At 37.9% G+C, this 26,328-nt stretch overlaps 2 protein-coding genes across 6 annotated transcripts in view; one reads left to right on the top strand and one right to left on the bottom strand.

Annotated features, from left to right (window-relative positions):
- Positions 1 to 17,019, top strand: part of crb1 (crumbs cell polarity complex component 1) — a 33,319-nt gene extending 16,300 nt beyond the window's left edge. For all 4 annotated transcript variants that reach the window (XM_028445570.1, XM_028445569.1, XM_028445571.1 and 1 more), the window contains 5 exons: positions 767 to 1,718; positions 2,868 to 2,912; positions 4,359 to 4,481; positions 6,362 to 6,488; positions 14,955 to 17,019. In XM_028445570.1, coding sequence (XP_028301371.1) covers positions 767 to 1,718; positions 2,868 to 2,912; positions 4,359 to 4,481; positions 6,362 to 6,488; positions 14,955 to 15,173 — 1,466 coding nt within the window. In that variant the 3' untranslated portion in view covers positions 15,174 to 17,019. The remainder of the gene's footprint in view (positions 1 to 766; positions 1,719 to 2,867; positions 2,913 to 4,358; positions 4,482 to 6,361; positions 6,489 to 14,954) is intronic.
- Positions 17,020 to 20,249: 3,230 nt separating this feature from the next.
- Positions 20,250 to 26,328, bottom strand: part of dennd1b (DENN/MADD domain containing 1B) — a 134,948-nt gene continuing 128,869 nt past the window's right edge. For both annotated transcript variants that reach the window (XM_028445597.1, XM_028445598.1), the window contains 2 exons: positions 26,085 to 26,319; positions 20,250 to 25,078 (listed from right to left, as the gene is read on the bottom strand). In XM_028445597.1, the coding sequence (XP_028301398.1) occupies positions 24,299 to 25,078; positions 26,085 to 26,319 (1,015 nt within the window). In that variant the 3' untranslated portion in view covers positions 20,250 to 24,298. The remainder of the gene's footprint in view (positions 25,079 to 26,084; positions 26,320 to 26,328) is intronic.

Raw genomic sequence — 26,328 nt, 5'->3', positions numbered from 1 at the left:
AGCACGTGAAAAAACACGGATAACACTTTACTTGAAGTTTTATACATAAGGCTGACATTACGCTGTCATTATTATGACATGACACCTGCAATTAGCATGAATAGGGTGTTATGAAGGCTGTCATTAAGTGTTGTGTGTTACCCTAACCCCACTAGATCCCTCCACCTAAACCAAAAAATGCCAACATACAATAGCTCCAAAGGTGTCATAATTTAGCAAACGCTACTTAATGACATCCTTCATGACACCTTATTCATGCTAATGACAGATAATGACAGCGTAATGTCAGCCTTATGTATAAAACTTCACGTAAAATGTTACCAAAACATGTTATAACCATATATAACAAATTATATGTGTGATTCCCAAACAACAAGGCCACATGAAAAACTTTTAGGGCCAGGGTTTCTCTTCAGACTTTTGGAAGTATGTACCAGTATGTGTGTGAATGGAAAACCAGACCAAGCTCAACTCAACTTTATTTATATTGCGCAAATTACAACAAAGTCATCTCAGTGCGATTAATAAAATATAAAATCCATAGTAAGAAAAAGAACAAAACAAGATCCACATGAACAAGCATTTAGCGACAGTGGGAAGAAAAAACTCCCTCTATTTTATAGGATCTACAGTTCTACGATTAATCAACGATGTGTTGGTCCTGGGCTGTGGGACTTTTTAATTAATATATTATTATAATGCTGATTAAGAGGGTTCATATCATAAATGAAGAGGAAAACTGAAGTGTTTCCATTTGTTTTCTCAGGTTATGCCAACGCGACCTTCCTGAACGAGAGCACAGTGTTGTCCTATCGGGGGAATGGACACATATGGCGAAACATAACCAACCTGTCCCTGAATCTACGCACACGGAAGCGTAACGCAGCCATTCTGCACGCAGAGAAGGGCTCAGCATTTATCACCGTCTCTGTCCAGGATGGAATCCTCTACACTGAGCTTCAGAGCTCCTCTGAAGGTGATGGACTGATGGAGGAAGAGGATGGACAGGTGGGGATGGTTCCCCCTGTCAGCCTTAGCAGCAGGACAAGAGTCAGTGATGGGGAATGGCACAGTGTGCACTTGTTCATGGCCACGCCGTGGGCTCTAACCTCACGCTGGACTCTGGTGCTGGACGAGGAAGTGGAAGAAGCCAGCACTTCCAAGGGTGAGGGTGGAAACCTGGACTTCCTCAAACAGGGAGTTGACATCTTCCTTGGAGGCCTTGCTCCTGATGTCGGCTGGTCCCTGGCTGGATGTCTGGGCACCGTGGAGCTGGGTGGAGTCGCTCTTTCTTACTTCAGCTCCTCAGATGTGAACCTACCTCGTCTGCAGGAGGAAAAGTTCATCCAGACTTCGGAGAATCGTCCTCTAATTGGCTGTGGCGGTGCGTCTGTGTGTGAGCCCAACCCCTGTCAGAATGGAGGGGAGTGCCAGGACCATTTCAACAACTACAACTGCAGCTGTGCCAGCGGGTGGGGCGGCACACACTGCGACTTCTACACAAACACCTGCGCCTCTGATCCGTGCGTTCACGGCAACTGCAGCGTCCACGGAGTGACGTACGAGTGCACGTGTGAGTTCGGCTACGTCGGTGTGGACTGTGAGGAGCAGATCGACGTATGTGAAAACCACCTGTGTGCTCACGGAGGAACATGTCTGCATGGGCCAGACCGCTACGCCTGCCTCTGCCCTGAGAACTACACTGGACCCCTCTGCAAGTAAGTGGACATCTCACAACCAGATACTGAGAAAAACAAACAGAAAAATACTGCAAACATCATATTTAGTAGCAGTTTTTCTTAGGGAGGGCTGGAGATGGTCACAATTATGCAATAAAATAAATAAATAAATGAAAAATTGTGGCAAGGTGGTGAAATTGGATTTTAATAACCACAGAAATTGGTTAAAAGTTGCAAATTGTGGGTAATAGAATTAAAATTTAAAAATGGTGGGAAAATTAGTTTAAACAGAAAATATGTGCATGGCAAATCATAAATTCATAATATAATATAGGCAAGTAATATGTAAACTTTTGAACATCCTTCTGAAGTTTAGACTCTTATTTATGTATTTATATGAATAAATATATTTATATCTTAAATGATCTCAGGGCAAAAGTAAACAAAAGAAAAATAGTTTTAGGTCTTCTTTTTATTGCTGAAAAGGTTTTTGTGGATATACACAGATGTAGGCTTTAGAAGGCTTTTTATTTTCACTTCCACACTGAACTAATTATAGCAAAGATCTTTCATGCTCTCCCATCAGTATGATGTTATTGTGCCCATTGAAAGGAACATCAAATGTTACTTTACTTTTCAAAGCTAAAAACAGAAGGATTAGTAAACATGAAACACACAAATAAATGCTCCAAAATTGCACAAACCAAGAAACCGACACACAACACAAACAAAGCCCTGCACTGTAAACGTCTCCACATTTCTCCCTGTGTTCAGTATTTCACCACGCCTGCAGCGAGCGCCTCAGAAGCTGCTGCATTTCTATTCTAGCGTCAGCCAGAAAAAGGCCTCAGTCTTGTGCGGCGTCTCACTACACAGGGCCGTCTGGTTCAGCGCCAGTTTCTCTCTCCTCGTCATCTAACGTTGCCTCAGAGAAGCAGCAGGGGAATGCCTCCAAGCATTTATCCTGTAAACACACAGCCTCATGCATTTTGCCTCTTTTGCACATTAAAAAAAAGTCTCTTTGCAAGAGACTCACTGAGCAAGCCACCATGCAGTCAAGCCTTCTCCCTTTGCTGGGAACATCTAGGCTGTAAAGTTTTCATCAAAAATGTCATTCTTTTGTTTGTCGCTCTTGTTTGTGCGTCTTTCTATTTCCTTTCACCGTCTTTTCTCTCTGTTCCTCCACAGCGAGCGCATTGAAGAAATTCCATGGTACATTGTTGTCAAAAATGTGTGAGTTCTTTTTTATTTCTCATGTGTTCCCAGGTGTCTGCTTTCCTGTTAGATATTTTGTCTCTCAAATGTCGTGTACGGTGCAGCCTGTTGTTTGTGTTCCACTCTGTGCAACAAAATGCCAAGCAAAGCAAATATTAGCACTCCCTCTGACACGGTTTGTCTTAAAAAGAAGAGAATGAGTGACAGCCGTAAGTTCAATACCGATTCCCGCTATCCATATGAAAGCTTCACCTGCCAAAACTACACTTTCCAAAACAAGTGTGCGCTTTGGATCCATTGAAAAGAGGATCTCACGTTGCCAAGAGATGCATACGATTTTTGGAGGAGCGTTGCATTGCTTCAGGCAAAGTATGAGTTGTTGAGGTCATTGAAAGATGGCAGACCTCCTTATTTTTCCTTTTTTTTCCCTTCTTCTTCTTCAACATCCTGCTGGTGAGTTGTTGCCAGAGGTCTTTAATGTGATTATAACGGTCTCCTCCTAAGCGCCTTTGTTTCCCCTGATGGGAAACAGGAGGACGTAGAGACGTAACATCTCCTGCTTGGCTGATTCTCTAACACAGTGTTTCTCAAATGGTGATACGTGTACACCTAGGGATACGCAATGGCACTACAGGAGGTACTTGAGATAGAGAGTGGAAAAATGACAAATTAAAGCATTAAAAACATGGGCTTTTATAATTTTTTTTTTAGTTAAAAATGATTATTATGATAATGATGATGGAAATTATCTTAATTAGAACATTAACTGAAAATACAAGGAATATGGCAGGAGATGACAGCAAATTATAAAAACTATAGAAATAATAATTAGTGATGCACCGAAAATTTTCAGCCAAAAATGGCCCAAAAGTGCATTTTAGGTTCTTGGTCAAAAAATTTTAATTCACCAAAAGAGGATATTTCAAACACCGCAGTCAGCGTGTGTGATTCTGGATGATTGTTATGTTCTTTGAAGCATTAATATGAATTGCTACAATTGTAATGCTTTCGTGAGGTTAGTACACACTCAGCCGTAAATGCAATAGTACTAATAATTTATTTGATTGTCTGTTTTCTCATTTTCGGTAATTGGTTTTGGCCAAGAATTCTCATTTTGGTGCATCCCTGGAAATAATTCTATTTAGAAGGGACTAAAAACTGTTTCATTCCACTTATTTACAAAATATAATTCTTTAAAATATGTGGCATCACTCATTCATTCCATCATTATACTCTATAATTTGTTTTTTCATAGTATTCTAAGCAAAATGTTGAAGTTGGACAAAGAGAAAGAACAGAAACAAGATAAAGGGGGTACTTGAGCTGAAAAAAAATAACATTCAATCTTAAAAACTAAAAAAAAACATGCTGTACTCATCCTGCTATAACCACCTCCACACAACATTGATTGAACACATTAAGTGCACGTTTTTAAAAGCTGACGTTTGTGATTGTGTTTGCCAGTCGACCAAAGCTGCCAGTGTCTGTGTGTGGCGATGACTTCAGAAATTACACCTGCTTTAATGGAGGAAACTGCACTGACAGAGAGTTGTCCTGTGAATGTCCGCCAGGCTTCACTGGACATCGGTAAGTCCACTAAGACACAAGATTTATTCAGTCGACATCATCAAACCTGAACAGGAGATCAGACCAGAGCCTCAGAAATCTTTTGAATAATTCTGTAAACAGCTGTTTATATAATAGCTGATCTATATCCTACAATTATATACAGTATCTATAATGCTATTTATATAAAACCCAATTGTTATCTATCCAGCTGCTTTAACTTGCTAACCAATTCTTCCAATTTGAACTGCTTTAAAGCTGCAGGAGATAAATCCAGTGTAGGCCTCATAGTCCAATATATCAAACAATTTTTTTTTTTTTGCTGAAAAAAGATGTAAAAGGTTAAAATTGCCATGTAAAAGTTTTGTTTTTATCTCCACAAGTTTTGTGCATTGCATTGTGGGATGTGGAGTCCTGTAGACAGATGTACTGACGTGTGTGATTTATTGTGTTTACCCAAAAAATTCTGCAAAAGTGACTTCCCAAAACATTTTTTTTTTTTTTCTTTTACTGAAAGTTTTAGGGGGAAAAAGGCAGATATTCATTATTTGGGTTTACATGAAAAGATTTGAATCCAGACTAAATTGAATGTCTGGCAGAGTGAGATTATATCACGGGGAATAACTCGAACAAAAATGGAGTCTAGAGAACCGCTGTCCTCTTTGTCTGATGAAGAAACACAAGAAATCACGATAAGAATGAAGAAAAATGCATCCGTTTATGGAACTCCACATCCCACAATGCATTGTGTGAGACTTTTCTGAAAATGTCAATAAAAGAAGTGTTTACAGTGGAGATGAAAACAAACTTTTGAGCGGCAATTTCAACTTTTTCAATCTTTTTTTTTTTTTAGCAAATGATCTTTGCTGGTTTTGATCTACGAAGCCTGCGCTACGTCTGAAGGGGTTTCTCTGCTTTGTGTTTGTGTTGCCGTGGGTTTGTAGGTGAATATTGTGTTTTAACCAATTTTAAATACATACTGGGGGGTATGCTACGAAGCGACATTACCTCTTATTGTGCCAACTTCCAGGATTTAATCGGTGTGTGCTGTCCTACGACGCTCGCTAACGTCTTACGGAGCTAAATCTCCATGGTAACTTAGGGTGTACACCTAGCCTGGTCGGGACCAGGTTTTGTTCCGGCTAGGATCTTAGCAGTAAGGTGATGTGTGAACACGTCACTGTGTGGATCTGATCTGACAGCTGAGCAGAGAGAGAATATTTAGACATCAATGCAATCTTTTCACTTACCGATGACATCGTATAGGAAATATAGAGATTTTTATCTGATGGAAAGTAAAATAAATCAGCTGAAAAAGCCTGCGTGCATCGGGCGCTTTCACACCAATAAATGAATTCATTAATTCCATCATTAATTCATGTGGTGAAGCAAAGAGCCTCAGTCCTGTAAGATAATTTAACATATAAATATATTCCACTTTATGATCTGATCTGTATGAACGCAGCATCAGAGACACAAACAAGTTAAAAGAAAGTGAAACTATCAGAGTGTCTGTTTATTATTTCATCAATTCCTGTATTAACAACAGTGTTGGTCTAAATTATGGATTTTATATCTTCATATTTTTAACAAATTATTCCTCAGTTGTGACGTTCTACAGTTCCTTTGTGTGTGATAGGTCTGACGCTGTATTATCCGCCTCCGCCACTAGAGCGCGCCAGTTAAGACTGAAATCAACAGCTTAACTCAGCGTGTTGTGATCGTGCTTCGTAGGACAGCTTCTTTCTGACAGGGAATGTTAGGTTAGGTGAGATGAATCCAGGATAGAATTATCTAGCTTCGTAGCATAGGCTCCTGAAGTCCTCTTCTTCATGTTTATTTGAAAGAGGAGTGTTTGTGGTCTCTGAGTCCCATTCTGTCCTCTGGTTCCGTGTGTGTAGGTGTGAGCAGGAAGTGGACGAGTGTAAGTCCAACCCCTGCCTGAACGGAGGCTACTGTCGCAACCTCATCAACAAGTTCTTCTGCGTGTGCGACATGAGCTACGCCGGAGAGGTGTGCCAGACGGACGTAAGCGACATTTACTTTTACGTGGCTATTCTGCTGTGGCAGAACCTCTTCCAGCTGCTCTCATACCTCATCCTGAGGCTGGACGATGAGCCCGAGGTGGACTGGGGAGCAAATGACTGAGTGTGTGTGTGCGTGTGTGTTAATGTGTTAGTGACTGTATTTGGGACTGTTTGAGGAATAGTAGCTGAGTGATGGATGGAGCAATGTTGCAGAGTAAAGTTGGGACAGTAGATTTTTTCCTTGTAAAGCACATAGTCCAGTGGACGGCACGGGTCACTGTCACAGGAAAACTGCTTTGTGCCTTTGATGATTAGTAGCACTTAATACAACACTATTATTATTATTTATTTACTTTTAATTTTTATTGAGAATTTTTTTTAAAACATAGACAATTATCCGAGGCAGGGTCAGTGATGTAAAACATAGAAAAAGGGAATGAAACATATTGTAGACATACATATAGCAGAATAAACAGGCAAAACAGCCTGTTTCTATCTCAACCAGGGTTGGGGTCAATTATAAATGTAATTGCATCATTGATAATTAATTACAATTATGACGTGATTATAAAATGTAATTTAAAAATCTGTTGCTGTTGTAATCATAATTTAATTGTAATTGAGTTCAGATAATTGACTTTGTAATTGTAATTGGTATGGGAATTCTATTAAAAAAACTGTCTATAGCTTACTTACACATACGTGGTTTACATTTTTTTGAATATGTTTCATATCAGCTTTTCTACCTGTTAGTTCTCTTAAGGATCATTTGACCATTAAGAAATAAACATTTGGGGGCATTGTTGGGGTCAATTACATTTTTACATTTTCAATTACAATTAAAATTACAATGATTATTTTCCCCCTGAAATCAATTACGATTACGTTCTCAATATAATTGACAATTTTTATAGGATTTTCATGCCAATTACAATTACAAAGTCAAATCAATTACAATTCAATTACAACAGAAGCAGTTTTTTCCAATTCCAATTCTAAATGTGCCATGATTGTAATTCATTATCAATTACAATTAAAATTGACCCCAACCCTAGCTACAACTTTCAGTAATGAGGAGGTATCCATCCATCCAACCCTCCATCCAACCATCCATCCAACCCTCCATCCATCCAGCCATCCATCCATCCAACCAGCCATCCAACCCTCCATCCCTCAATCCAACCCTCCATCCATCCATCTAACCATCCAACTTTCAATCCATCAATCCAACCCACCATCCCTCCATCCATCCATCCATCCAACCATCCATCCCTCAATCCAACCCTCCATCCCTCCATCCAACCATCATCCCTCAATCCAACCCTCCATCCCTCCATCCATCTATCCATCCATCCATCCCTCAATCCAACCCTCCATCCCTCCATCCATCCATCCCTCAATCCAACCGTCCATCTAACCATTCAACCATCCATCCAACCATCCATCCCTCCACCTATTCCTCCCTCCTTAAATGTATCCATTCTTCCCTCCATCCATCCTGACTGTCACACTTATCCATCCAGTAATGTATAACCTTCAATGTTTCAACACTCACGTTGGACTGTTTGAGTGAACCACCTTTATCTTATAAATATTACATGATAAAAATAGTTATGGGGGTTTTTTAGGAAGATAAAAAAAATCAATAAACAGTGAGGTGGAAAAATATTAAGACACATGATGAAGCCTCCCATTGAAGATACCCTGTCAGTCTCGTCTGAACTGGATTTAGGAAGCTGTGCACGGAAACATTTGAGCTATAAAAAAACATCAGCGATGTAGTTACAAAGGCACCAAGAGGGGCTGGAAGACTACCAGATCTCTGGCTTTGTTGTCGACGTGTGTTCACTGACTGACTGACTGACTGACTGCAGTGTGTTGTTTCTGTCTGAGCCAAAGATATTGCATTTCTCTCTTTGGCTCAGCTTGAATGTTTCTATCCACATCCTCCAAGCTTCTGTGGTCAGTGTTTGATTCAAAGTCCAAATCATCATTGCACGTGTTTGTTTTTTCAGGCTAGAGACTCGTATGTGTCTGTTTGTCTCGCTGTGCTGACGTCATGTTGATACTCCATTTACAATCTTTGTTTCTCTTCTGTTTTGAATCCATCTGTCTCTGCTGTCGTCAAATAAAATACATCTTTCTTATTTTCTGTCTACTTTTCTTTTATTCCTGCTCACTTTCTTTTTCAGAATCACTTATTTTGTCTTCCTCGATGACAACTCATGTGGATGATTAAAATCTTGTTGCTGATTTGTGTGTGTGTGTGTGTGTGTGTGTCACCTGGCCACGGGGAGACTAAACATAGACACTTAATGCCACTAACAGGATGGAGGTGCATGTACTCTATAATAGCTCAAGTTGACAAATACACATGAGTCACATAGAGACACAAAGATTCAGTGTAATATTATCTGTATGCATACCTCACACTATTGGAGGATGATTTTCCCCACGTTGTTCAGTGTTTTTGTATTTTTATATATATTTTTTGTACTAAGAGCAAATCTAATATGCAGGTTCACATCCTACAGAGTGCGTCTGAAAAAATCCATTACACACTGGGGGGTGCTGGAAAAAATAAATTTGGCGATATATCGCAATATTACGTTCCGCGATTCTCGGATCAATTTTTTTTTTACCTTTATTTAACCAAGAAAGTATTTTCCACTGCTGGAGACATTGTAACTGCACAAAGAAAGACAAGGCAAGGCAAGACAGCTTTTTTGTATCGCGCAATTCATACACAAGGCAACTCATGATCAAAAAGTGCAACAGAAGTCAAAGTTGGTTTAAAAGTATGTTATTTTTAATTTGCAGTTGTTGGCACATGGCATGTTAAAGCCAATGTTTTGAGTGTAAAATATACCAATAAAATATATTTCATACATAAGGACTTTTTTTGGTTTCATGTTTGCCAAATCTGCTCTGAAATCTGCTTCAGATTTTGTTAAAAATCAAAGTTAGTCTCTTAAATGTTTAGTTGAAAACAACCACTTCAAACCCTAATATCATATATTAATACTGTAAATAAAAACCCTCATAAGCAATACCAACTCATGTAGAATTAACTGCTGGAACTAGCTTTGCAAGCAAACTAACAAACTTCCTGGATTGTGTAATATTGTTTCATGACACTAGAGGGTGCATTGAGAATCTACGGGAGAGGATTAATGCCACTGGGGAGAAGAAGAAAAAAATAATAATAAATAAATAAATAAAAACAGATCCAGTAGTGCAAGAAAAAAATCACAGTTGCAGAACATTTAAAAAATATTTTAAAATTATGGTTATCTTTTTTGCCTGGTTTATTTTATTTCTTTCTTAGTCTTAATATTTTTTTGTCTAGATTTTTTTTTTCCAGTCCTGTTTTCTTTTTGTTACTATTTCAGGATGCCTGCAAGCTCCTCCCCCACACACACACAGGTGAAATAGTAACAGAAAATGAAAAAAAAAATAATAATAATAATAATAATAAATAAATAAAAGATAAGACTAAAAAAGAAAAATCAAGACTAAAAAAGATTGAGACAAAAAAAAAAAGACAAAAAAAGATAACCATATGGTTTAAAAATTGTGATGTTTTTATTTCTTCCACTACTAGATCTGTTTTTGTTGTTTTTCTCACGTGGCCCTGATTCTCTTCTGTAAGAATCAGAGTCTGTGTTTGTCAGGTGGATAGGAGAATACAGGCAGTGACCTGTGAACATCCTCAGCTATTTCTGCCTTGTTCTTTACATTATTGGATTATCCGGATTACTTACATTATTTCCTTTTCTGCACCCAGACAGTAGACCTATACGACCTCTCCCTTTATATGCTGTGCATGTCATTTCAGAGCGTAATCAAACACACACACACATTGTAGGAAATGGTAAAGATTACAGTGTTGGATATTAATCTGAACCTTATTCATTAATCCACTTTCTCCCATCTATCCATCCATCCGTCATTTTTACCTGTTTGATTACATCAAGATTGTGGGAGGCTGGATTACATCTCATGGTAGGGATTACCTGCACAGGTAAACGTGCAAAAACAGACATGATATTTGTTCATTTTGTTCATTTGATCCCAATTAGCTTCCATCGTGGTGGTTGCTAATCTTCCTGGTTCATTAAAAAAATAAAAAATAATCAAGATTCTTGTACATTTAAGAACAAAAACAAAATATACAGTAACAAAAACATTACATAAAAAGGTCTATCAACATACATTTTCATTACACCAACAAATGAATAATAAAAAAAACATGATATATACATTAACATTGGTAAAAATGTGATTTTAAAGCATTTTTAAATATTTGTAAAGTCGGCATGTCTTTCAGGTCCCTCGGCAAGTGAAAAGCTCTAAAACATACAGACGTGTGTAGATAGTTTTGTATTAGGTATTGTATTATTCACATTTACAAATATTACTTTACAGATTAAGTTCCTTAGACATTGACTCTCTGACACATTATTTTCTCTCTCCATGTGTTATCTTGTGTGTTGCGTGTGTGCGTGTGTGTGTGTGTAAGCTTGTGTGTCCAAGCTTGTCGTTTTCCATTACCAGTATATAGTCCTAATGGTGAGGGATGTAAATGGCTTCTGTGTCCGACTCGGCACTGATGTGGCCTTTGTTTGAGCAGGACTGAAGAGAGGAGGAAGAAATGTGCTTTGCCAGCGAAAAGAGAATAAAAATAAAATAATAAATAAAAAGTAAAAAGCAGCATCTGGTGCTGGAGTATCGTGTCAGCTCAGAGCTGGTGGCATTCAATGAAGCTCATTGTGCTTCACAGGAACATATGAGGGCAGCTTATCTGGCAACCTATTGCACGCACACACACACGCACACACACACACACACACACACACAGAGTACGAGCAGGTTGATGGGGCTGACAGCAGGGAAACATTGCTGTGTCTGCTGAGGCTTCAGGGTGGCCTTGCTGTGTACCGTAGAGACTGGTTAGACATCTCTGAGCTCTGTGTGTGTGTGTGTGTGTGTGTGTGTGTGTGTGTGTGTGTGTCACTTTCTGACTGATGCTGGGTCCTGATGCAGCTCGCCCTGTGTCACAGCAGCTCTGACAGCCCACTGTGCTGCTGCACTGACAGGTAAGCACTTTCCAGGAATCCACAAAGGGAGAGAATAAGTCACCAAGTCTGCAGCGTCAGGTGTAGCTGCACAAGTTTTTTTGTTTTTTTCGTCCCCCCCATCCCCCCAGGATGTGGCTAGTTGTGTTTTTCATTCCAATTTTGTTGCCATGTTGATTGCTCAGTGTAAAAGTTTTGCTGACTTCTGAGATTTTTTTTCTGACAAGTGGAGTTGGAGGTTTTTTTTTTTTGGTGATGAAGATGTTGAACAGCTGTGCAGTGAGACTCACAGCTGGTGTTTCTGTTTTGCTGCCTTCATAGCAGCCGCTCAGAGAGTCACAAGCATCACGTCACCCACCAAAAAAGTACAGATCTATAAATGTGCACCTGCTGCTCTGATAATGATCAACGCTCACCAGTGATTCACCTGCTGCACCTCAAAGATTCCCTTCATCTTAATCTGTGGGAAAAAAAAGCTGAGGCTGTATTTGAAATGTCATACTAACGTATATAAAAGTCTGACGTCAAAATGAGTATGTAGTGCGTTCACATGAGATAGTATGGAAAGAGTATGTGAGAAATACCCAATGCAGGGTTAGGTTCAATAATAACTGTAATCGTGTAATTGACAATTAATTGCAATTATGGTGGAATTATTACTGTAATTGTAATTAAAAAAATCTGTTGCTGTCGTAATCGTTGTTTTAAAATAAATTCACGAACATCACGAACAGACAACAGTTTGTACAATTAGGTGATATCAAATCAAGTTACTTAAACAACACCTATGGAGTTCCACAGGGTTCAGTGTTGGGTCCAAAACTGTTTATCCTATATGTAAATGACGTATGCAGAGTATCGGAGAACTTAAAACGTGTGATTTTTGCAGATGACACAAATATAATATCTACCGGTGAGGATTTGTAGCAACTGTTGGATGTGGTCATGGAAGAATGAAGTAAATTAAAATCATGGTTTGATGAAAACAAACTCTCTCTGAATTTGGACAAAACAAAATTCATTTTGTTCGGCAACGGTAATACAAGCATAGATGTGAAAATGATATTTAATAATGTAGATATTGAGAGGGTATATTAATACACATTTATTGGCGTTATATTGGACCACAAACTTTGCTGGAAAGCCCAAGTTGGACATATTGGCTCTAAAATAGCAACAACTGTTGGCGTGTTGGGTCAAGCCAATACCTCCTGAATAAAAACTCATTTATTTTATGTTGCTCACATGTACTGCCATACCTGCTATATTGTGTTGAGGTGTGGGGGAACACCTAGAAAACCACCCTACAGACATTATGTATATTGCAAAAAAAAAAGGATTGTACATGAATTGTACATAGTTCTACACATATGTACTTAATTATTGAAATATGTTTCATATCAAGCTTTTCCCACATTTTACCATTTACAATTTGTCATTGAGTGGTTTACTGTCACAAAAGCTTCAGATGCTCATACCAAAAAAATATTAAAACCTATATTTTCATTGATTAGGAAGACTAACAACTTAACCAATAGATATAAAGAAATGAGATGATAGATATTGATGGTTTTAGTGTATTTTATAGTTGATTTAGGACCCGTTATCATAAGAGATGCTAACAGAAAGTTAACTTTTATTTGGTTATTAAGTTCAGGCTCAGTAATTGGGGTTAATTGTAATTGAAATGTAGTAATTGTAACCGATTTTTATGAGGATAAAAAAATAATTGTAATTTAATTGGAAAAAATACTGGTCACTGTAATCGTAAATGAGTTGTAATTGAACATGGATAATTGAAAATGTAATTGTAATTGAAAAATGTAATTGACCCCAACCCTGCCTGGATGGATGTATACTATATTGTCATACTCAACCGCCCCATGATGCATTGTGAGCAGAACATAAAATCATACTTGGACGGGCTTCATGCTATAAATCAAACATCCCCTTTTCAAAATAAAAGCCTTTTTACTTGTCTTCCATCAGTTTTTAAACACTTTTGTAAATAGAGCCCATGTTTTAAAGTTAAGCGAAGTTTAGTCAGTAGCACAATGGAGGGTCTCAACAAATCTCTGAAATGTTGGCATGAAATGTGTTTTTGTGAGTTTTATGGATCAAATGACCACGTGTTTATATTCGACTTGGTCACTTTCTCGCTTCAAATATTCAGCCTCAGTGTGCGTCAGCTTTTGGTCGTTATAGGTTCAAAATGCATCTATGGAAACTTGAAAATATACTTTAGAGGGAACGGTCCATCCTAACCATACTAATAGTCTATAGTAGACTGTGTGTGTGTGTGTGTGTGTGTGTGTGTTAGTGGCAGCCATGCTGGCGCTGTGGGATAGACTTGGCGATAGTGGAAATGCTGGGACTGGTTCTGGCTCCAGTTAAACTGGGATAGAGACGGCAGATGGTGGGATGTTTGGTGGGAGGCAGCTCCATGGTTCCCTGTGGTCAGTAGAACCAACGTAGAGCAGGGAACTGACTGTGAGCAGTGGCAGCACATGTGGAGGGGCCTCGTGTAGAGCAAAGAGGAGTAAAGAGTATTGATATATTCTATACTCAAGTAGAAGATCAATTAAATAGTATCTCATAATAAAAGTTACTAGTTACTGTACTTTCACCCCCCACATTTGTTTTTGGTAATAAATATTGCCAGAGTTCTCTTGCGTACAGTAAACATCTCATGTATAAACTTAAAAAAAAGAGATGAAATCTTGCACAATTGGTACTTATTTTCCACAAAGGCATCTGTATAAAATAAAGGCAGTAGCTACAGTTACCATATCAATATTCAGACATTCTATCAGTGTATGCGGCGCCAGTTTAGGTCACATGATAGGTCAGTCATTGGCCAGTTTAGGTCACATGACTAAGACTAAGACTAACCCTAAGACGCTACGTACTTGTACTTCAGTAACCGTACCAATAGACATTTTCTAAAATAAAAGGTTTGTCAAAATGTACAATTCTTTTTAAAATAAAATAACACCAATGAATTAAATTCAAAATTAGAGCAAAATCTATGAACTCTAAAACTGAGATAATAACCAGAATTCAGTGCTGTTTTGGCGCCATGCATGACGTTTAATCTGATAGGTCGGCTGTAATGTGATGTATTTGATTGTTGTTTCATTTTCTGTAGTTTCACAACGTCCGTTGATCATTTTAAAACAAAATAATAATAATCTCAATGTATGGAATGACTTTACTTCTTTTAAAACACACCTAAGTACAAATAAAATGACTGATTTAGAAATATATAAAAGTACAAGTACCCATTAACTAACGTGATACTTGTAATCCGTTACTTTCACCTGTGGAAAGTTGCATGTGTGTCAGAAACAAACATCTCATCTCTCTTTGTTTCTGTCCCGTACCTTCAGCTGACCTCTGGAGGTCTGACCTCTGAACTCTTGCTGGCCGTCAGTCTGGCCTCCGTCCTGCTGCTGGTGGTTCTGGTGCTGATCTCCGTGGGCCTGGTGGTGGCTCTGAACCGCAGGGCCACGCACGGCGCCTACAGCCCCAGCCGGCAGGAGAAGGAAGGATCCCGGGTGGAGATGTGGAACATCACGCAGCCCCCGCCCATGGAGAGGCTGATCTGAGATGAAGGTGGTAGACCACAGACCAGATCCACTCCCCCGCCCTTCCCCCCATAACTCTATAAAATTGGCATCCCTGGAAAGCCTAAGACTTCTAGAATATGAACTCAACTGGTAACTGTAAAAATCTTGGGATGCACTATATCACTTGACTTATGTCAAACTTGAGGTTTGGGGGCCAGATCTGGCCCTTCAGAGCAGGGGTTCTCAACTGGTCTCACCCTGGCTCCCACATTTTTCCAAGATCATTACATTGTGACCCACTTTTTTAGAAACTAACCAAATACATTTTTTTAAAATAGCTTTTGAAAACACATGTATAACCTTTTTTTTTTTTTTTTTTTTTTTAAATAAATGTATATATTTTCCTGTGCAACATACATTTCCCAGCATGCCTGTCAAAACAAGTTTCTTTCAAAAGAAAAGCCAATCCAACATGAGACACACGCTAAGTATTTATTTTTATCAGCTGTCTGCGACCCACCCATTACAGGTCCGTGACCCACTTTTGTTTCCCAACCCACCAGTTGAGAATCACTGCTTTAAAACATTCAATTCTGCGCAGAAAACGTGAATTATTGTGTAAATGACCAAATAATTCATTTGTAGATATCTCAAATCCACAGTTTTAGTGAAACTCCACAATATTTTTAGGTCCTCACAGTTTTCCCTCAGATTACATCATGAATGCAGTCATTTTGAATTGAAAATTGTGAAAATCTTTTTCACTAAAATTGGCACCAAAATCAAGACATTCTGAAGTGAACACCATGCAGGGACTGATATTTGCAAACCCCCACCTACAGTATAATCTGTGGCCCACTTGAGATCAAACTGCATCGTAATTGACCCTGGAACTAAAATGAGTTTGACACCCCTGCACAATATGAAACAGACCTAAAAAAAAAAATAAAAATGAAATTTTCAATTGAGAATCCTGAAAATTCAAGTAGAAGATCTCAAGTCATTGAATATAAATAATTGACATAATTTGACATATGATAGATACACCATAAGAAATGTGATTCAATCTCAAATCACAACATTTACATTTCTTAATACGTAATATGTGCTGAGTTATTTTGTCAAATTTTTTCTTGGTGGTTCCTGAGTTTCCCTAAAGATTCACAACAAACATCTGGTGGAAAGAATAGAATTCAAGCCAGTTTGGTGTTTTTATTCCAACTCTGAGGACAACTATTGCATTTAGAAGTTCTCCTTTTTTTTAGTGTAGGTCAACAAAAAGGTCCGTTTCATATGGTGCACCCCAAGATTTTTACTGTTACCAGTTGATTTAGTTTTCTAGAGATCCTCAGCTTTCCAGTGAGACCAGCGTCATTGAGTACAATGTGTACTGTGGTGTTTACGTCTGCAGGCAGACTGAGAACGCTAAACTGTGTAGAAACAGTGAGTAGATGCTGTATATTTTCTACTGCTCATTAAATTGTGATGTTTGTGATTGTGTTTGTGTGTATCTATAGATTTATGAATCATACAGCCACATTGTGCACACGTGGATAGCTGAACACATCATTTCTATAATCTGAGATTCTAATCCTAATTACTGTAACAGCACAGGAAGCTGTCGGAGGAAAACGCAAAGTTACTTCCAGGACAAATGACTTTGTTTCCACTCAGGCACAAGACTGTGCAGCTTAATGATGAGGTTAACAATAAAGGATCAATATATATTTAATATATATACTGTGTCCATTTCAAATAGGAATGTTTGATAGTAGCTAATTGTTGATATCCAATATTCCGATTAGAGGTCAACCGATATATCGATTTTTTTCGAGATTGGCCATCGGACAATTTTTTAAAAATTAATGTTTTTTATTTAGCACTTTAGAGGAAAAATTCAGATGTATAAATATACAACAACAAAATAAGTAATAAGTAATAATAATAATAGCATGTGCATGGGAGAGGTAGAAGCCAATAGGCTACAACATAAAAAGTCGATATATGATAATGATATAATATAATAATGCCTGATCAAATATCCTTATCCTGTTACATCCTTGTGAACTTAACCACTAGATACTTTTAGAAGCTTGAACTAGTTGAAATTGACTACTTGCACATTGTATAATGTTGTGATTTATTTACTGCTACTTACCCGTTCTGTACTTTTAGTTTTACGTGTTTGTGTACAGATATATTTAAAGTTCAGTAAATGTTAAGAGTTCTATTGGTGTTTTTAATTTAATTTCTGATATATACATTTATATCATATGAGTGTTTCAATTGTTTTTCATAATCAATGTGCTTTAAAAAAATTTTTTTTTAACTACATACTACTACATAACACATTTGATTCTTTAACAATTACAAAAAAAAACAACTGTTTTTATTACATGATTTCAGATGAACGTGTGGCACTAAAAGCCTGATAGTAACTAATAGTTTATTCATAGGTCAGATTAAAGCATTGTCATTGTGTTTAGTTAATGTGGGCATAGTTTGCTTCAGATTTGTGCAACAATATGACAAAAAAACTGTGTTGTCTTAATGTTTTGTATGTAAACGTATGTATTATGTAAATTATGGGATTTTTTTTTTTAATCTTTTTAAAAGTGATGTTTTTTTTTTTTCTGTTTCTGACTTTGAGTTTTGTAATCAAACTGGGAATAAAGTGTCCTATTATTTAAAACTGTGTGAGCGTTTTTAATATTTGCACATTTACAGTATAATAAATCTGTACACGGAGACAGACGACTTAACAATATTCCAGATGTATTTTAAACAGTGTTCAATTTGTTGACTGAACATTTCCATCAGATTTTGTCAACTAACCTTTTTAAGTGACAATAAATAGACTATGACTAACTAAAAAAAATACATATAAACAACTACATCAAAAATATATAGGGTGACTGTGGCTCAGGTGGTAGTGGGTCGTCTTCTGATCGAGAGGTTGGGGGTTCGATCCCAGTACCTGACTATGTGTCGAAGTGTCCTTGGGCAAAACACTGAACCCTAAGTTGCTCCCAGTGGTCGACTAGTGCCTTGCATGGCAGTCCTGTCCCACTGGTGTGTGAATGTGAGAGTGACTGGGTGAATGAGCTGATATGTAAAGTGTTTTGAGACTGCTTCAGTGTGGTGATAAAGCGCCATATAAAATCAAGTCCATTGATATTTTTGTGGACAAATAAAAACTAAATGAAAATTTCACTTGACTCGTGATCATGTGGTCGTTACTCATTGATCACATTTAATCTGTCTGTGTGTTCACACACAATACCATCCCATATCAGGTTGATCAATGGTAATAGAACCTTTAAAATAATAATAATAAATTAATGCATAAACTCATTGTTTATATTTTAATCACTTTCCAAAAAATAAAATATCATGGAAAAGTTGTTTAATTTCCATAATTCCATTCAAAAAGTTAAATTTTCATAGATTCAGGGCCACAATTTATACAATTTCAAGTATTTATTTTTACATAATTTGGGTTTTACTTTTCAGTTTTTGCAGAAAAAAAAAGAGAAGAAGGACTGGACTGTTGGTCAGGGGTCCATGGTCCTCTTTTCTGATGAAAGTAAAGTGTGGGAATCAAGGTCCAAGGGTTTGGAGGACGACGGGTGAGGAAAAGAACAGAACATTTCACCACAAATCATGACTGACGTTGGATATTTCACACTGGTTCTGTTCCTCACCCGTCTTCCTCCAAACCCTGGACTTTGATTCCTGAATGAAAGGCACACTATACATTTTATGAGCTAGAAGCCAAAATTATGTAAAAATATACAAATTAATACTTGAAATCATTTAAATTGTGGGCCCTGAATCTATAATCTATGAAAGTTTAACTGTTTGAATGGAATTATGGAAATTAAACAACTTTTCCATAATATGCAAATTTTTGGAAAGGGTCTGTATGTATCTGTCTAAAACAGATTTAGTCGAATAATAAGTGAATGTAATTTGGTTAACTAAAACTAAACTGTCAGTTTAATAGTACGAATTACTAAAAATGACAAAAACCAAGTTGCGTTTCAGTCAAAACGCTAAAACTAAATACAAATTTTGCTTTTAAAATTAACATTGATTTTCTCAAGTTATTTTTTTACTGAATATTATTATTGAAGATCCAATCTAACAAGCATCTATGTTTTAAAACTCAATAAAAAAACAAGTTGTGACTTTCTGACTATTTTCAAGTAATGCGAAGTCACATCACTACAAGTATTACGATAATAGTCCGGAACAGTCAAAGCTTTCAAAAAATGTATAAATCTACTATAATTAAAAAACATATAAACTCAGGATGAATAAAGGAAGCAACTAATGAAAAGACGGATGAAATGAATTAATTGATGACGTGATTTAGTTCGAAAAATAAAATAACACAAAACAAAATGAAATGTATGTTAAAATTACTATTCTAAATACATGTGTATTTTTATTGTCGGACAATTGAAAATGTTTATTATAAATCTTTGTGTTTTTGTCTTGTAGAAGTCTGTAAATAGGGTTAGGCATAATAAGTAGGACGACACGAACAACGATGGAGAGGAGGACTAAAAAAAAAAGACAGCACTGTCTACAGATGAGAATAAATCCTACACAAAAAAGGACAAAAAAAAAAAAAAAAAAAAATGAAATTGTGTTCAGAACCAAAGAATGTTTGACAAGCTCTGATGTAAATTTTCTGTGTTCAAAACAGGGGACGGGACTTGGATAAGCAAATGCTTCTCTCGTCTCCTTTTTCGGCATGTACAAAAAAAAAAAATAAAAACAAAACTTCTGTGAATGCAACCATGTCAAAAATAAACTGAATAAATAAATAAAGTATTAACTCAACTGTGCTGTACATGAAATAATGGAAATATTTTGTTTAATGAAATAAAATGACAGAATAAACTACTATTACTACTAAATAAATGATCAGGTATAACTTGTAAAATGAGATCAAAAGTCGTGTAAAACCTAATGTCATGATTTTCCCTTGATGAAAACTAAAGAATTCTTCCTACTTATGTTAATATTCTATTCAGACGTTAATATGAAGCCGTAACACGTGCTAATGCAGAGGAAACTGGAGGAAAAACTGAAACACGAGCCTCGTGAGAATGAAACTGTTGATTTTTACTTTCAGTTCACAGTGCATACAATGTGTGCATTTGTACCAAGTCACTAATGAACAGCACATTTCCACATGCATGTATGTGCACAGTACCAGAGACACATGAAGAGTGAACCATGTCTGAGTCACAGAACAAGTGAAAACATTCAGTGTGTTTGTCTCTACATTTCAACTCAATTCACTGGTATTATTTTCATGTTTTTCTTTACATTTCAATCCCTGTCATAGGTTTATAATTCATGATCAGCTGCTACATAAACTGCCAACATTCACTCATTCATTTTTCATTTTCAGGACAATCACACTCATTCAGCCATGAAATGGTACACAACCGTCTGTGTGGTGCAGAATTAGAGCTACAGCAGCTCTTTTCATTCAGTCAGATTACAAGGATCAGCCTTTGTTGTCGTTGATGTGCATCACTGATCCCAGCTTTTTCTTCCTTGGATCATTAATAGTGACTTCTTCTAACACTTGTTTATCACTTCAATAGATCTAGTTTAGATCAGATCAGAGGACGTACAGTGCGTTACGTACCAATAATTCTAATGCAGAGTTTGAAAAATAAAGAATGCCCTTATAATCCTTTCAATGGACAACTCTGATGTCAATGAAACAAGCTCCTTCACAATAAAAGGTGCTGAACACAGAAATAATAAGAGATATTAACCAAACGCATCCGCAAAACAAAAAGCAAGCGCAAACACGACATCCAGCCTCCGTCTCATTTCCTTATTCATCTTTTTTTAAACCTCCCGAAAAAAAAAAAAATAACACATTTTTAAAAGATTCAAATGTTAAGTTTGACAACAGACAGCAGCAGTCTTTTATAATTCATGTAAAATATACTCCAGCCAGCAAAAATACACGTCTGTTCAGTTGAAAATATTATTTTCTCTTTAAGAAATTAACAAAAGAAGCTCCTCTGAGTGGGTTTGAACCATAGGGGGAGATCTCACAGCGAGTGTTTAAAGAATGTTTTGGTTTTTTTTTCTTTAATTTTAAAATAAAAGGAAAAATTCATTGGTTAACAGTACATTACAATCAAAGCAAATACGGAGAGAAAATTTTGTCATTTTAATGCAACTAAACAAAAAATGTATTTGAAATTGGAAAAGATTTGCAAACAAAAATAATGGATTTTAAATGAAAAATAATACATTTGTATTTAAAAAAATAATAACTGCAAACTAAACTGTCATGACTCATTTTATTGTGTTTAAATGCTGGTTTTGTTTATGAATCCAATTTCAGTTTTCATGAAACTATACATTTTGTTTGCGTTTCCTGAAGTTTTTCATTGCGTTTCAGCATCAAGCTTGTGGGCGGGGCCTCCTCCGGACGATGTCAGAAGTCTTTTTATTGGTCAGTTTCCACAAGCTTGAAGTTGAAACGCAATCAAAACTCCAGGAGATGCAAACAAAAATGTAGAAAACACAACCCAAAATTCAGGAAATGTAAACAAACAAACCAAACATGATACTTTTGTTTACAAATCTTTTTTTTTTAAATTACAAATCCATTATTTGTGTTTGCAAATTAAAAAAAAAAACATCTTATTGCAAATCCATTTTTGTTTGATTGCATTAAAAAAGACACAATTTTTTTCTCCAACCCCCAGAACTACAGCAGGCTTTGCTTTTAATACCAAAAGAGTTTCAAAAACAAACAAAAACAAAGAAAAAAAACCCAAAAAACAAACGCATAGAGCAACTTCAGTGGGAAAATAAATGAGTGGAGGTCCTCAGACCCAAGAGGGGGGTTGGGGGGATTTCCTCACAGGTGTTCCTCCCTGTGAGCCCCAACCATTGCATAATATTTGTTCTCTATAATAAATCACTGTACCTTAAAGTGGGCGGTACTCTTTCTAGATTAAGGCACGCCTTACATTTACCACAACTGAACACACACACGCACACACACACTTTAAATAGGCTTTGATCATCGTTATTATTTTTGGACTGGTGAAGCTTATGTTGACCTTAAAGTTTAAAGTGACCTGATTGTGACTTTTCACTGAGGAAAGATCAAAAATAATTTTCTTCCATTAATAAAAAGGACCTTTTGCCGTTTTAGAGACATTTGCATAGTCAGACATTATCTAAAGTGTTTCTAATGGATAAGGCCACAGCTCAGTGACTGTTGTTGGGTTTTAAAAACCTGCCAAAATCCTTTATGAGCAAATTGTTAATGCAGAGCAGCACTGGGAAAAATGGAGAAATCACTGGTATTATTAAACTGCCTCACCGACTGGCGTCTGGGATAAATCATTAGAACAAGCAACTATAATAAATGTAATATTGTGCACTCACGCATGAAAAGGAGAAGTCGCTGCTGGGCTTTTTAACTCCAGGTTAGTGGGAACGCTGGGAATAATGGGACGTGGCATTTCTCTCCCCGGGAGAGTCTGCAGTGCACATTTACATCCGTCTATTGCTTTCATTACAGTACAATCATCAACCACTGCATTGCATCACAGCGTCCCACTCTAACCAGTGCACAGACTGGGATTAATATTTACTCATGTGAGAAGGAACGGAAACATAAGGAGGAAAATATAGGATCAGCAAATACTATGAAAGAGAACGACACTAAGGTTTAGGAAGAATAAATTCACTTTAACATAATTATTTGATCTAAATCCAATAATAAAAGTTAATGGCTTCACTTTCACACACACAAAAACATCCCTTTGGGATTAGATTAGGATCAAAGTGCTGCTTCTTTGTCTTTGATCTTTTGTCCCCAGAATAAAAGCTTATCATCCATGAAAGGCTTTATGGACGCTTTCAAACTGCATGTTATTCTATCGCTCTTTCACATTCTGTCAATAATTTAATGTTTAATATAATTTATTAACCCGAGTTAAAACAAACACATGAACCACAAATGACAAATTCTTGTTCAAAACGAATATAAATGCATATAATCTATACTTACAAGCTCTATTTTACTGTGATAGTTAAATATAAATGTCTACGTTTGCATAATGATAAACAGATGACTTGTAATTTGACACCAGCCTCAGTCAACAAGGTAATCTTTGTCATTAGCCTATCCAAACTGAGTGAACAGGATTCTGTTTTCGTTTGCTAGGTTTATTTAAAGTGTGTAACTTTTCAAAGTCTGAGTTAATGAATTTGTTGTAAATTGGTTTTGAAGCCTGTAAAAAAAAAATTTTAAAAAAAGAAGAAGAAAGAAAGAAGCTACAAGCTACCCATAAATGGTTCTTTAGGGTAAAAGAGGCTGTGGATTATGAACAAGCGCTGATCCACAGGGAGCTCAGTCTTTCACGCAAGCTTACAAGCCACGTTTGGACACGTCTGCGCTCGTCAAATGCAAAAAATGGTGGATTTTGAATGAACAAGAAGGAAGAAAAAGAAACAAAAGTTTTAAACATGAGCGTTTTTAGGACATCCTACAGAAGAGACACATGTATTATTACATATCACCCGTTATTCCAACAAAACACAGAAATGTTCCGGAAATCATCAAAGACGCCAGTGGAATGAACATCCCGTGTCTGAAAGGCATAGTGATGACGCAGAACCGACACTTTGCTCAGAAACGTTTAGTACCAGGATGTAATAATGTCATATTATTTGTTAAGGGTGAATGTGACGTGTACGAAAGCCTGCTTTCATTTCCTTTCAGCTAAAGTTCCTTTATGATCCGGGGGGGGGGGGGGGGGGGGGGGGGGGTGGGGGGTTTGCTTCATAATGCACATTAGATGAAATATACATCATATTCAAATATGTGTGTGGACATAAATGCTGAGCTGTGGGGAAAGACACTGCAATCAGCTCAGGTTATTTGCAGAGGAAGTTATGAATATTATATTTTCCACATTGAGTATGAACTACCAATCCATACTATGTGTGTGTGTGTGTGATTGTGCAGTGCCTTTCTGTGTGTTCTCTGCTCTTTGTTTGTTCATGTAAAGGTCAGTGTGTAACATTTCTTCATGGCAGAGTGATGAACTTATACCTGATGGTCTCCACTAACGCAGAGGAAGTGCAGCAGTGTTTCCTCAGTGTTTGTCTGTCGCTTCGCTGGGGACCTGATGGTGGACCTGGGGGAGGTTCATGCTGCTGTGGAGAACCGAGCTGATGCAACACATGGACTCGATCTCCTCCAGGAGGCCCTGGTCCTGTACGGCTCCTCCCCCAGAGCTGTTCCCCGTTCCCAAACACAGGCCCAGCCCCAGCAGCCCCTCCTTGGACACCTCCTTCTCCCACGGGACGTGCATAGCTGATTGGTTGGTCCTCGGGGGGCTGCTGTGGGGGTCACGCTGACCCCCGCCGCCCTGCATCTGCAGAACCTTCTCCTGGTACTGCTTCACTGTCTCCTTGGGCAGCAGCCCCCTCCTCAGGATGCTGGTGGAGGACGGGTGATCGCACACACGCTGAGGTTCTGAGATGGTCCTGAAGCGGCTGGATGGCACAGGAGAATACTTTGGGTTGCTGTGAGATAAAGTGGGGGAAGAGGGTGTGACTCTGCTCAGCTGTGATGGTGAGTAGGAGAAGCGGCCGCATGGTTGACGTCCCCCCAGGAGTGATGGCGTGGGGACGTCAGCGTCCTGGGCAGGTGGTGCAGCTGCGATGGTGGGTTTCTTGGACCCCTTCAGGCTACTCTTGCCTGGCTGTCGCCGTGGCGACGGGGGAAGGTGCTTTCCATGAAGAGCACTGTCGTCCTGAACCATGTTCCGTCCACCTCGATCCTCTCGTCCTCCTCCTCCACAGCTGCTGCTGCTGCTACTGTTCTCCTCCTCAGGTTTAGACTCACCGCTGAGTGACGACTTAGTCTGGAACTGGTAGAGCACAGAAGACGTCAATAAAAACAATAATGAGCACAACATTCCCAGTCAGCCTAATCCAGTGGTTCCCAACCTGACAAAGGTCGTGACCCCAAAAGTGATGCATCATGGGGGAAAAAAAATCAACATTGAAAGAGTTTTAAATGTGACATCCTCTTAGACATCTGTGACAGTCTCAATGTTATTCCTAAACTGGTTGATTACATTTTTCAACACCCACATCCCCTTGTGTTGATGGAAACTTGAAACATTCCAGTGATACCAGTATGATGGGATGACATTGGCTGCTGTCTGTACGCACAGGTCCACCTAATGCGTTTCTTAAAAAAATCCTCCACTGTTTTTACAAATGTGGCCTAAAACCTTAATAATATGTTTATTAGATGATCTATGCCTAGCAAAACACATTATTTTACATATTTGTTTTATTGGGTTAGAGTCCTTCATCAGTCTGTGATTACTCGCTTAACTTCAGTCGCACACTGTTTAGGTGGAGTTAAGGCCCCTAAGGAGAGCTCATCTTCTCTGCTTCATTGTCTACTACCAAACTGCAGAGTTGGACACCCCCTGCGATCACAGATTTCTTTCAGGTCACACCTGTTTTTACAATCTTTTGGTAAACAAAGAGGGTTACATCGACATCTTGAACTTTTCCTGATTATTTAGAGCAACTAAAAGCAGCATAAATAGGTATTTTGACCAAAAAAGCTGCTAAATGATCTAAAAAGCAGGCTGAATGCTTCACTCTGATAGAAAACAATGGGATGTTTTACAGGCAAATGGGGCCGTGTGACGTCATCAATCACGTGATTTCAAGATGGTGGAACACAGGCTCTAAAGTGTAAAGTAGTCTCCTTTTTTATAAGTTAATTAAGTGAATATGGTGCCGAATAATGTATTTTGTTAGGAATAAATCTTATATTAAGTACATTTCAAAGGTTTTAGGTCACATTAGTTACGATTCCTTTTTGTAGTTTTGTAGAAACTTGACTTATGATACCGTTCTTGTTGCCGGTGTCGTGTAGTCCAACTCGTCCATGGACCTGAAGAAGTCCAGGCTCTTGGCACCGCTGAGCTTTCCTTGTTCTATTGTGGTGGTGTTTAGAGAGTCCAGGATCTCATCTAGCAGAGTCATCTTGCCAGAGCGGGAGGAGTCAATGTCCAAGTCCAGAGAGTAGGAGTCATCGCTGTCCTCGGTGTAGGAAGGAACGTCCCCACTGTCCTCTGACGAGATCCTGTACAAA

The sequence above is a fragment of the Gouania willdenowi genome, chromosome 4 (genome assembly GCF_900634775.1).
Source record: "Gouania willdenowi chromosome 4, fGouWil2.1, whole genome shotgun sequence".
Lineage (NCBI taxonomy): Eukaryota > Metazoa > Chordata > Actinopteri > Blenniiformes > Gobiesocidae > Gouania > Gouania willdenowi.
The sequence above is the reverse complement of the archived record's forward strand: the minus strand, read 5'-3'. Positions and strand labels throughout refer to the sequence as shown.